Source organism: Leucoraja erinacea, chromosome 4, assembly GCF_028641065.1.
Source record: "Leucoraja erinacea ecotype New England chromosome 4, Leri_hhj_1, whole genome shotgun sequence".
NCBI classification, from domain to species: Eukaryota; Metazoa; Chordata; class Chondrichthyes; order Rajiformes; family Rajidae; genus Leucoraja; species Leucoraja erinaceus.
The window spans coordinates 83,178,551-83,192,774 of NC_073380.1; the positions used below are offsets into that span (position 1 = coordinate 83,178,551).

The following is a 14,224-nucleotide window of genomic DNA, read 5'->3' on the forward strand; positions in this document are numbered from 1 at the left end:
TAGCCTGTCCAACCCCCTTAAGAATTTTGTAAGTTTCTATAAGATCCCCTCTCAATCTCCTAAATTCTAGAGAGTATAAACCAAGTCTATCCAGTCTTTCTTCATAAGACAGTCCTGACATCCCAGGAATCAGTCTGGTGAACCTTCTCTGCACTCACTCTATGGCAATAATGTCCTTCCTCAGATTTGGAGACCAAAACTGCACGCAATACTCCAGGTGTGGTCTCACCAAGACCCTGTACAACTGCAGTAGAACCTTCCTGCTCCTATACTCAAATCCTCTTGCTATGAAAGCCAACATGCCATTCGCTTTCTTTACTGCCTGCTGCACCTGCATGCCTACCTTCAATGACTGGTGTACCATGACACCCAGGTCTCGCTGCATCTCCCCCTTTCCCAATTGGCCACCGTTTAGATAATAATCTGCTTTCCCGTTTTTGCCACCAAAATGGATAACCTCACATTTATCCACATTAAACTGCATCTGCCAAACATTTGCCCACTCACCCAGCCTATCCAAGTCACCTTGCAGTCTCCTAGCATCCTCCTCACACCTAACACTGCCCCCCAGCTTAGTGTCATCCGCAAACTTGGAGATATTGCCTTCAATTCCCTCATCCAGATCATTAATATATTGTAAATAGCTGGGGTCCCAGTACTGAGCCTTGCAGTACCCCACTAGTCACTGCCTGCCATTGTGAAAAGGACCCGTTTACTCCTACTCTTTGCTTCCTGTTTGCCAGCCAGTTCTCTATCCACATCAATACTGAACCCCCAATGCCATGTGCTTTAAGTTTGTATACTAATCTCTGGTGCTGCCCCAAGCTTCACGTCTGGACCATGAGCTGCCACATTATCGTCCAGCCCATTCAACACAAGCCCTCACAGACCACCACAATGGTTCAATCCACACCAATCCATGAGGTGATGTGAACGCTGAACTGCTGCAGGACTGCCAGTGGAGGGCTGAGCTCTTAACAAGGTGCTAAAATCAATAGCCCTCAGCAGCAGGGGCAGGAGGGCCTGTCAGATTCCCCGCAGGGTAATGCTGTCTGTAACACATCTCTATATAGCATGCTACAATGATCCTTTTAATTAATCCAATGTTCCTTCTTTAGGGAATGCACCACAACAGATTCTACCAGCAGACTCCAACAGGTAAGCTGGGATACCAGGAATGGTCACAGAACACAACCCAGGCATATGGCTATCTTCAGTTACTTCTGAACATGATGCACGGATCTCTGATCCCCTCACTCGTGGATCGCTAGCCTGTCATTCCAGTCGAGCTGGCATCTCAATTGTGGTCACTCAAACAGCAAACATTATGGGCCTCTCTGCAACTGTGTCTGATGTGGCTTGACAAATGGAGCAAATGTCAAGTTATATGCCCTGATCTCAAACTTTGATCTGCGTAAATGCTACCACAACCAATCCTTTGATCCCATTAAACTGAAATCTGTTCATACTTCAAGGAGCCAGGATTTCAACAAAAAATATACGTTGGTGTATGTACTTTGAATATAATTATAAATATTATTGATGTATTTTGTTTTACCATTCATCCACATGCAATTATTAAACAGCAATATTCAAAACGGAAACATCAATTACTACAGGATTCTCACTAAACAGTTCGAGGCTACAAATAAAAATGAATCAAATATTTTTATTATAAAGCAACACTTTTAAACAGACATAACAATTTACACTTCTGTAACATCTTTGACTCCTGTGCTAATTGATATCTCTACTAATTACCGTATTTCGCCGCGAAGAAGACGCACCTCCATTTTGAATCGCTATATTTGAAAAAAGAGAGAGGCCAGCCTTCGGCCCAGTAGCTACTCGCCAACCGCAACCACCACCGGTTGCGCCTGTGGCTGGAGACGGCGTTGAGGTGACCGGCAGAAGGTGCTGAGGTGGCTCGCAGCCACCAGAGCTACTGAGTGAGTGAGTTGCTGGCATGATCCCCACTCCTTCCTACTGCTCCTGCCCTCCCCGCAAATTTACCCCTGCCAGCCCAGCCAAGTTTGCTACTTTGTGCATACCAGGCCGTGCTGACACGAGCCAGAATCCCCACACTCTGTGGAAAGGGACCCCCCACAGCGGCGATGTCCTTTCACACCCGCTTCACACTTCACAGTTCCAGGGTCGAAGGCGTGGCAGGTTCTGTGGAGTAGTCGCGACGAGAGTGACATTGCTCGGCCAAACTCCTCTCCAGCGGACGCCCACTGTCCCTGCTGCCCCAGCGGAAAGCTGCTCCGTCTTCCCGCCCTGGGGACAGGACCCAAGTCCTGGTAAAATGTCGCCATCAGCAAACTGGACGTAGCCAGAGAATGTAAATCAGCTGCCAGTAATGGCAGATAGACTTGGCTATTCCTCAGTACAGAAAAATTGTTCTTGATGTCTAGCTTTCTTGGCTAACAACCTAACCTTTAGCCTCCAAGAAGCAGGTAAATTTTCGGGCCTTATTTTAGGGTAAAAAATAGCGTCTTCTTCGCTGGGAAATACAGTAAGTACTTTTCAAAGCCTTCATTGAAGGTCTTGAAAATGTTGTTCTCTTGAATTAATCAAGCTCCAACAAACAATGAGATGCGAACGACCCAAATAATCTGTTTAATATGTTTACTAAAGCATAAATGTTGGCCAGGGGACCTGTGAGAACTTCCTCGATCTTATTCAAAATAGTGATACATCATCATGAGAGCAAATGGGGCCTCAATTTATTGTTTCATCCAAAACATGGCAATTATGTCATTGCAACACACTGTACTGCTCTTGTAGGTTGACCTAGAAGACATCTGTGTTCGATGTTGAACCTACAGGCTTCCGAGTCAGATAGATATCTTCTACATTGAACCACAGCAATCAGGTAAACCAAATATAATTATAAAAATGATTTTAAAATAAATTAGAATTAAAATAGATCGTAATCGAGCGCCCAAAACACCAATCAAGGGATCTGACTGCCAAAGGGGAAAAAGGTGACACGCGTGTAAAATATTTGGGCGGCACAGTGGCAGAGTTATTGCTTGACAGCACCAAAGGCCCAGGTTTGATCCCGAGTATGGATACGGTCTGAACGGACTTTGTACATTCTCCCTAAGACCGTGTGGGTTTCCTTCAAGAGCTTCAGTTTCCTCACACATCCCAAAGACGTGCAGCTTGCAGGTTAATGGATTTCTGTAAAATCACCCTTAACGTGTAGGATGCAAAACTGGGATAACACCATAATGTTTGGAACAAAGACACATCATTTATTTGCCACTGTACTCCACAATTTGAGATTTGTAATATAAAAAAATGACATGTGGTTAAAGTGCACAGTCAGATTTAATTAAAGGCCATTTTTATACATTTTTGTTTCACCATGTAGAAATTACATTGTCCCCCCCCATTTCAAGGCATCATAATGTTTAGGACACATTGTCACAGGTTTGTAATTGCTCAGGTGTTTTTAAATTCCTCTGTAAGGCAGGTATAAAAGAGCTCCCAGCACCTAATCTTCCCTCCAGTCTTTCCATCACCTTTGGAAACTTTTATTGCTGTTTATCAACATGAGGACCAAAGTTGTACCAATGAAAGTCAAAGAAGCCATTGTGAGATTGAAACAAGAATAAAACTGTTAGAGACATCAGCCAAACCTTATGCTCACCAAAATCAACTGCCCAACACTGGCTCGGGCCACCTGCCCGAACACGACCAGGCCCAGTCCCGCGATGCCATCTTTGCCACGAGGAGCAGCACCAACACTCACCGCCTCTCTGACCGACCTCAGGCCCAGGCCCCGAGACACCCCCGTCGCCAACCTCCTCCTGGCCGCTGCCGCCGACCCTCACCTACCCACCGATGACGTCGAGCCTCACTGTGCCCGCCGACCCTCGCCACGTCGAGCCTCACTGTGCCCGCCGACCCTCATCACCTCACTGTGCCCGCCGACCCTCGCCACCTCACTGTGCCCGCCGACCCTCGCCACCTCACTGTGCCCGCTGACCCTCGCCACCACCGACCCTCGCCACCTCACTGTGCCCGCCGACCCTCACCACCTCACTGTGCCCGCCGACCCTCATCACCTCACTGTGCCCGCCGACCCTCGCCACCTCACCAGCAATCCGCTGACCGGGACTTCCAACGCTTCACCTGCTGACCTGGACTCCACTACCCGCGGGACTCCACCAATGACTCTACCGACCTGCGCCTCTCAACCGCCCACCAGCAGGCCACAACCGTCGCCTTTCCCCGGTCCCAGGCTCAGCACCGGGACTGAAGTCTCCACACTGCAGACTCTCACACCATGGGGTCTGACTGCGCTGGATCCCAGGGAACCTCAGTGGGTGTTCCACTGGGTCTTCCCCTTCCCCCTTGTACTGTACAACCCCAGCTCCTCCCCACCCACAATATAGTCCTCATACCACCCCCCCCTCCACCAGACATCGCCACAGCCTCCGTCCACTCACCTGCCTTCCTCCAGCCCCAACCCCCATCCTTGCCGTGTGTTCGCCACCCCCCCTGACCTCCCCCTCCCTCTGATACAAAATGGTCTGTCCTCAGCAGAGGCTTCACCTGTTCCCTACCTTAATGAGTTCCGCATCCACTACGATGTGGAGTTCTTCTTCCATCGCCTCCGCATCCAAGTGTTCTTCCATGGGAAGGAGTCATAGCCCCCCAGTGATGACCCCTTCTCCCGTCTCCAACGTACCCCCTCCTCTTGGACTCCCCCTCCTACCTGCTTTACACCTTTTTATTTTAAACTGCTGGCGGGACATCAACCGCCTCAACTTCTCCTCTCACCTTTCTCACTCTAACCTCTCCCCCCCGAACGTACAGCCCTCCACTCACTCGGCAACATCCCGACTGGGTGATCAAACCTGCCGACAAGGGAGGTGCCGTGGTAGTCTGGCGCGCTGACCTCTACCGGTCTGAGGCCAGGCGCCAACTCTCAGACACCTCCTCCTAATTATCCTAGGACCATGACGCCACAGACGAGCACCAGGCCGTTATTTCAAACATCATCACTGGCTTCATCGTTTCCGGCTCCCTGCCCTCTCAAGCCTCCAACTTCATCGTTCCCCAGCCCCGCACGGCCCGATTTTACCTTCTCCCCAAAATCCACAAACCTGACTGTTCTGACAGACCCATTGTTTCCGCCTATTAACAAGTCCCACCGAGCTTATTTCCACGTACCTAGACTCCATCCTATTCCTCCCGCCCCACCCTAAATCCCTCCCTACCTGTGTCCAAGACCTCACACACTCTTTGTCTCCTCCTTGACTTCTGTTTTCCAGGCCCCCATTCCCTCATCTTCACCATGGATGTCCAGTCACTCTACACCTCTATCCCCCACCAGGAGGGTCTTAAAGCCCACTGTTTCTTCCTCGACTGCAGAACCAACCAAACCCGTCTACTGATACTCTCCTCCGCCGAGCAGAGCTGGTCCCTACCCTCAACAACTTTTCTTTTGACTCCTCCCATTTCCTCCAAATCCAAGGCGTAGCTATGGGCGCGTGCATGGGCCCTAGCTATGCCTGCCTCTTTGTAGGGTACGTCAAACAATCCTTGTTCAAGGCGTACCATGGCGCTATCCCCAAACTGTACCTTCGCTATATCGACGACTGCATTGGTGCCACCGCCTGCACCCATGCAGAACTTACTCACTTCATCCATTTCACCACTAACTTCCATCCGGGACTCAATTACACCTGGACCATTTCCGACATCTCCCTACCATTTCTAGACCTCACTATCTCCATTGTAGGTAACAGACTACTGACCAACATCTGCTACAAACCCACTGACTCCCATGGCTATCTGGACTACACTTCTTCCCACCCTGCTTCCTGTAAGCCATCTATCCCCTACTCCTAATTCCTCCATCTACGCTGCATCTGCACCCAGGGTGAGGTGTTCCAAACCAAGGCATCAGAGATGTCCTCATTCTTTAGGGAACGGGGGTTCTCCTCTTCGACTATAAATGAGGCTATCACGAGGGTCTCCTCTATATCCCGTAGCTCCACTCTCACTCCCCATCACCCCCCACTCGTAACAAGGGCAGAGTCCCCCTTGTCCTCACCTTCCACCCTACCAGCCGTCACATACACCAGATATCTTCCAACATTTTTGCCACCTCCAACGGGATCCCACCACTGGCCACATCTTCCCATCTCCTCCCCTTTTGGCTTTCCGCAGAGACCACTCCCTCCGTAACTCCTTGGTCAATTTGTCCCTTCCCACCCAAACCACCCCCTCCCCTGGTACTTTCCCTTGCAACTGCAGCAAATGCTACACTTGTCGCTTTACCTCCCCCCTAGACTCCATCCAAGGACCCAAACAATCTTTCCCAGTGAGGCAGAGATTCACCTGCACCTCCTCCAACCTCATCTATTGCATCCGCTGTTCTAGGTGTTAACTGCTCTACATCGGTGAGACCAAGCGCAGGCTTGGCGATCGCTTCGCCCAACACCTCTGCTCAGTTCGCATTAACCAACCTGATCTCCTGGTGGCTCAGCACTTCAACTCCCCCTCCCATTCCGAATCAGACTTTTCTGTCCTGATCCTCCTCCATGGCCAGAGTGAGGCCCACCGCCAATTGGAGGAGCTGCACCTCATATTTTGCTTGGGTAGTTTACACCCCAGCGGTATGAACATTGACCTCCAATTTCAGGTAGTCCTTGCTTTCTCTCTCCTTCCCCTCCCCTGCCCAGCTCTCCCACAGCCTACTATCTCCACCTCTTCCTTTCTACTTCCCGGGACCCCCATCAGTCTGAAGAAAGGTCTCGATCCGAAACGTCACCCATTCCTTCGCTCCATAGATGCTGCCTTACCCACTGAGTTTCTCCAGCTTTTTGTTTACCTAAGAAGAGAGTACTGGTGAGATTACTAATAGCAAAGGGATTGGCAGGCCAAGGAACACCTCCACAGCTGATCACAGAGGAATTATTTCTAAAATAAGGAAAAATCCCCAAACAACTGTCCGACAGATCAGAAACGCTCTTCAGGAATCGTATGTGGATTTGTCAATGACCACTGTCTGCAGAAGACTTCATGAACAGAAATACAGAGACTGCACTGCAAGATGCAAATCACTGGTTAGGAAGGCCAAGTCACAGTTTGCCAAGAAATACTTAAAAGAGCAACCACAGTTCTGGAAAACGGTCTTGTGGACAGATGAGATGAAGATTAACGTATCAGAGTGATGGCAAGAGCAAAGTATGGAGGAGAGAAGGGACTGCCCAAGATCCAAAGCATACCACCTCACCTGTGAAACACAGTGGTGGGGATGTTATGGCCTGGGCATGTATGGCTGCTGAAGGAACTGGCTCACTTACCATCATTGATGATACAACTGCTAATGGTAGTAGTATAATGAATTCTGAAGGGTACAGACACATCCTATCTGCTCAAGTTCAAACAATTGCCTCAAAACTCATTTGCTGGCGGTTCATTCTACAGCAAGACAATGATCCCAAAATTGGTTGGTAGACAGGAAACAAAGAGGAGGGATTAACAGGTCCCTTTCAGAATGGCAGTCAGTGACTAGTGGGGTACCGCAAAGCTCGGTGCTGGGAACGCAGCTATTTACAATATACATTAATGATTTAGATGCCGGGATTAAAAGTAACATTAGCAAATTTGCAGATGACACAAAACTGGCTGGCAGTGTGAACTGTGAGGAGGATGCAGGGTGACTTGGACAGATTGGGTGAGTGGGCAGATGCATGGCAGATGCAGTTTAATGGGGATAAATGTGAGGGTATCCACTTTGGTAGCAAAAACAGGAAAGCTGATTATTATCTGAATGGTGTCAAGTTGGGAAGAGGGGAAGTACGAGATCTGGGGGTCGTTGTTCATCAGTCACTGAAAGTAAGCATGCAGGTACAGCAGGCAGTGAAGGAGAGCAAATGGCATGTTGGCCTTCATAACAAGAGGAGTGGAGTATTGGACAAAGCAGTCCTTCGGTAGTTGTACAGGGCCCTAGTGAGAACGCACCTGGAGTGTTGTGTGCAGTTTTGGTCTCCAAATTTGAGGAAGGACAGGCTTGCTATTGAGGGAATGCAGCGTAGGTTTACGCGGTTAATTCCCAGGATGGCGGGACTGTCATATGTTGATAGAATGGAGCAGCTGGGCTTGTATACTCTGGAATTTAGGATGACAGTAGACAAAATAGACAATAGGCAGGGGATATGGGGAGAAGGCCAGACCGGGGTACTGATTGTTGATGATCAGCCATGATCACAGTGAATGGCAGTGCTGGCTCGCATGGCCTACTCCTGCACCTATTAGCAATGTTGCTAAAGCAACAAAGGAGTTTTTCAAAACTAAAAAATGATCAACTCTTGAATAGCCAAGTCAATCACCCGATCTGAACCCAATTGAGCATGCCTTTTATATGCTGAGGAGAAAACTGAAGGGGACTAGCCCCCAAAACAAGCATAAGCTAAAGATGTCTGCAATACAGGCCTGGCAGAGCATCACCAGAGAAGACATCCAGCAACTGGTGATGTCCATGAATCGCAGACTTCAAGCAGTCATTGCATGCACAGGATATGCAACAAAATACTAAACATGATTACTTTCATTTACATGACTACTTTCATTTACATGACACTGCTGTGTCCCAAACATTATGCTGCCCTGAAATGGGGGGGGGACTATGTATAAACACTGCTGTAATTTCTACATGGTGAAACCAAAATGTATAAAAATGGCCTTTATTAAAATCTGACAATGTGCACTTTAACCACATGTGATTTTTTTCTATTACAAATTGCAAATGGTGGAGTACAGAGGCAAATAAATAAATGGCTATCCAAACATCATGGAGGACACTGTACATGGGTGATTGTTGGTCAACGCGGACTCGGTGAGCCAAAGGGCCTGTTTTCATGCTGTTTCTCTAAACTAAACAATGCGTACTACACATTCCCAGATTCTAACATATGTGTTTAAAAATTCTGACCCCGATGAACAGAATAAAAAAAGCAACAGACCTCACCTGAAATAGTCACAGATTGCCAGTTATTTATTTATGGTCGTCGTGGAATCTAACAAAACTGAACAGAAAATGGCCATTCAGCCTGGTATGGCTGTTCCTTCTTTTTACAGTGGTATCCAATTGTCTCACTCTCTCAATTCTTTCCTGAATGCCCTTCAAATCTTTCTTTCTGAAGTTTACACTTTCAACCTCTTAAAAGTTATTTAAATATCTTCTATTTCCACGCAGGAACATGAGATAAGAGCAGAACAAATGAAAAACCTCATCGCTATTCTGTCCGTTACATTGAAATTTTTACCACTACAAATCTTTACACAGCAAAATGAAGAAAAGGAGAACTATTACCACAGCTTGTCCTCAGATATCAAGCAGCTCAAGGGATTGAATTTCAATTGTTGGTAATACAGTACTGCATCTGTAGATCTGTGGTTGTCACTTCAAGGAACCGGGAGAAACATTTTGACATTTTATAGTCAGAGTGTCTCAAGTGCTTTCTATTTGCATAATGCTAGTAATAATAGTTAACAAGTTAAATAGTAAACCAGTCAAATCCAAAATTTCCTATGTTATCTCAGATAATTAAAAAATTACAACTGCTGAAAGCTTACATCAAAAATCCAAGCAGTGAATAAACCACTTGACAAACTTGTAGGTTCCCTCTCACCATTTTATTTGGTTGCAGAATATCATGTCCCTATAATAAACCATGCGCTGTATGGTAAGATAGCAAATATCCAACTGCATGCTGGTGTCCTTTATGTCAAGCAGATTTCACCCAACTCCACTCAATAATTGCGTCCTCAATACCAATCTCCTCAACGCCATCAAACAAATGCTGAAGAAAACATATTAATCAATGTAGGTATGTTACAAAACTTACCTTCAGCAGCGCTGCAGTTCTGCCACTGGCCGTGTGCGCGACTTTTGCGCCTTTGGGGGGGGGGGGGGGGGGGGGGGGGGGGGGGGGGGGGGGGGGGGGGGTTAAATCGTGGTACAATTTTAGCGCTGGAGTAATATAAAAATACGCTTCTAATGCCGTCAACGCTGACAGCGGGACGGATTTCCCGTACGGGACAACTAAAGGCAAGTCGTTTATTTTACATATAAACGTGCTTCTTAGGATTACCTTAATCCAAATTTACGTTGCGAAAAGGTGATTTAGGCCCCATACGAACCGGCAGTGTTTTTCCTGCCGATATGGAGTTTAAATTCACTGCAACCACAACGTTCCAATCGATCGCGTTCCGCAAAATTCCACTCGCAAGATGATTAATGGCCATTAATTTACGGGAATTAAACACTAAATTCCTTCCATTTGGCCTATAAATTCATGATAATGAGATTTAAAAATCATGTTATATTGTGAATTATTGTGTGAATGTTCTTTGGACACTTAGGCTATTTAAAAATGTTAATCTTTTCTTAAGAAATGCATAGATGTTTAGATCTAGTTGAACTTTGTAATTAGCTACAATTAGGTAACTAACTAATTATATGCTTTAATTTCAGGTCATCCAAGTAAGATCGTTTCATATTTGTTTCAGAATGCTTCAATCTATAATAACTGAAAATTTATTTCAGTTCTCTTAATTTTTAAGAAAGTTATGGGCTTTTGACTGTCCTCGATCACAGCTTTTGAGTTCAGTCAATGGAAAAGCAATAGGGAACAAGATGCTAATTTCCGAATATGAAAATGGCCCTAACTTTTTTAATACTGAAGATATGAAAATGAATTATGTGTCAAATTAAACTTCTTTTTATGCTTTATCTGATGGGATAAAAATGTAAAATCTCAAAATGTTGTAACATTGCTAATCAATGATCGTTTTATACTGCCATTACTTACTATTACAGGACAAACTACTGAACTCCGTTTAGGATGCCCAAATACAGTAAATCCTTTCAAAGTCCTTTGATTTATTTTCCTTTCTTAATAGCCAGAGGAATGATCATCACAAACTGCAAATCAATCTGATCATAATCTATAACCCCAGAGACAGTCAACCAAGAAAAAAAAATGTTCATGCAACTTCCTAAGCACATTAGAACGGGACACTGTATGTGTAGCTGAAACCTATACCAATGGGAATTTAGTGATGACAACAAATGCTGGGATTGCAACTATGAACAATATATTAATGATCTGATGGAAAAAAAATAAATGTACTTTGAATAAATACATTTGTGGGGGGCACTACAATTGGTGCAAGCTGCATGGAGCATTCAATCTGTTTATATAGACAGATACTGATTAAGTAATTGGAAAACAAAGTTAGCAAATGGAATATTATGTGGTAAAATGAGGTCCATTTTGGAAGGAGAATCGAAGAACAGAGTATTACAAAAATGGAGAAAAACTCCAAAAAGCCACAACACAAAAGGATTTTGAGACTCGTATGTGAAATACAGAAAGCTAGCATATAAATGTATAAATGATATGCTAATACACAAATCAGCATCTACGCCCCCCCCCCCCATTAACTCCATGTACATTTCACATTGCCTCCGGAAAGCATCATCACCCATTTGCACCCTGATCATTCCGTCTTTGCAAGTTCATAGATCATAGGGGCAGAATTAGGCCATCCAGCCCATCAAGTCTACTCCGCCATTCAATAATGGCTGACCTATATTTCCCTCAACCCCATTCTCCTGCCTTCTCCCCAGAACTCGACACCCCTTCTCCCCTCTTCAACCAGGCAGAAGATGCAAAAAGCTTCAAAGCATGTACAACCTGACACAAAAACAGGTTCTGCCCCACTATTATTAAATGCTGAACAGGCATCCCATAAACTAAGGATTAATTCCCAAACTCCCTTACCACAGCCCTTGGATTTTTTGTTAATCTGCAGATTCTCTGCAGCTAGAACCCAATAGCGCTGTGACTCGACATTCTGCAATTTCCTCTTTGCACTGCCCGTTGTATGCATGTATGATTTCATTGTACTCATTTCCAAAATGATTTGACTGGATAGGAAAGGCTCTCAGCACTGTCAAAAATATTATTTAAATAAATTGTAAACTGCAAGACATTGATTACTGAACTGACAGCAAATTATACGTGGGGAAATTGCAACTATAAAGCTCCTTTACATTACAAACTCAGTAAAACTAAATGGGTGGCATTAGCATCAGCATACAAAATCAAAACCATACAAAGTCATACAAAGGATGGCTACCCAAACAAGAGCACACCCATTAGAGGCTCATGATTTCTAATCATGCTGGATGAATAAAACTGTTCATGGTACTATTGGCATGCCACTAGCAGGATTGAATGTATGAGTCATAATTTCACCATATTTTAAATCACAGCATAATATGTAGGTTTAATACATTGTTTAATATAGAACACAATCTTCCAATCATGAAAATCTACAGTGCACCTGCAATAAACTCTGTATTATCATTCATTATTCTACTTTTGCAATAAAATTAAATATGTTCAAATGAGTTACCCATCTCCAGAGAAAAGTAATACGTGACGTTTCAGGTCAAGGGAAAAAGGGTCTTGACCAGAAATACCACGTATTCCTTTTCTCCAGAGATGCTGCCTGAAGCGCTGAATTACTCTAGTCTTTTGTGTCCATCTTCAGTTTAAGCCAGCATCTGCAGTTCCTTCCTACCATTCTGGGTTTTCAGGACAAATCGTGTGAGATAGCTTATCATCAAATTCATCCTTCAATGGTTAAGGACCAGGTCAGACATTTGACACAAAAGGCATTTCCATAAATGACTGCAAGGTAAATATAAAACAATATGTATTAGAGTTTTGTATTTCCTACCTGGTTGATTGCATTTGCCTTGTAGTTTCTGGATCCTCGAACATCTTCACAATTGGTTCAGTTTCTGATTGAAGCTGTTTCAGTTGTGCAACCACAGTTGTACGCTTTTCCCTCAAAGCTAAAAATGCAAACATGTCCTCTTTTACCCAAATGGTCAGAGATGAGCTTTTATAACAGTGATGAACTTTAATAACAGCAAAAGACTCTAATTTATGCTGGCCATCTTTTCATGGACTTTCCAATATTAGTCTAGTTTAGAGATAATGCGTGAAAACTGGTCCTCGGCCCACCGAGTCCACACTATTTAATTTAATTTAATCACTAACCAGCAACCCCAGTACACTGACATTATCTAACACCCTAGGGACAATCTACTATCATTTACTCAAGCCAATTAACCTGCAAACCTGTACGTCTTTAAAGTGTGGGAAGAAACTGGAACTCCAGAGAAAACCCACGCGGTGACAGACATTACAACAGGATCCGTAGTCAGGATGGAATCCAGAACTCTGGCGCTGAAAGTCAGCGACTCTACTGCTGGGCCACCGTGCCGCAGTCAATCAATTGCTAATTGGGCTATGGAAAACAGTAACTTTCCAGTGCTCTTCTTCCAACAACCAAACTTCCTCTGTGTTCCCCAGCCCCATCGCCATGAAAAACAGGCCCGTGAAAATGCCAAAACCTTTCAGCTGGAAACATCTGCAAAAAGAGAACCAATTAATGTTTCAGGTCAAAGACCTTTCATACGACCCTGATGAAGACCATGAAATATTAACTCTGTTTCACATTCCACAGATGCTGCGAGACCTGCCGAGTGTTTTAATACTTTCGGTTCTGTATGATCTGAAGTTTTTCAACTTTAGAAAAAACAATACCGTTAACATTTCAAATAAGTCAAAGTAAAACTGAAATGTTCTCCAATGGTCTTCTAATTACAGATTCGTCCTTTCTGTCTCAAAGTTAGCACAGCGGAACTTCTACTTATGTCTTGATATAGATAGCCTAAAGTTTACTCAGTCACTGATAAGGATCACAGAACACACCAAATAAAAATGTATGTTTCCAAAGCTCTTTCAGTCGCTGTAAAACACTCTGGACATTGTGAAGTTGGCATAGGTGACTGTGAATAAGTGTGCTTTTCACATGTACGTATTAGTACATAATGGCAATTCTAGGACTCAAAGAAGCAAATTATTACAATCCCGGTAAAAAGAGTATTTCTTGTTTAACAAATTTTCAGAAAGTGGTCATTTCAAAAATAAAGCTTACTTTATGTTGACAATATACACAAATCCCCATTCTCTGTGTGGCAACATCAAGCCAATACTTCAGAAGTTGACATATCCCAATGTGGATGACTATTACAGATCCTGCTTCTTTTCACTGCTGCTTGCAGTACAGAACTATTTCACTGCTGGGCTACCATGATTGCTTAATCAAGTGC

At 44.7% G+C, this 14,224-nt stretch overlaps 1 protein-coding gene across 1 annotated transcript in view; it reads right to left on the reverse strand.

Moving 5' to 3' along the window:
* Window positions 1–14,224, reverse strand: part of LOC129696620 (eukaryotic translation initiation factor 3 subunit E) — a 180,676-nt gene that overhangs the window by 155,373 nt on the left and 11,079 nt on the right. Inside the window, exon 3 of the mRNA XM_055634678.1 lies at window positions 12,781–12,898. Coding sequence (XP_055490653.1) covers window positions 12,781–12,898 — 118 coding nt within the window. The remainder of the gene's footprint in view (window positions 1–12,780; window positions 12,899–14,224) is intronic.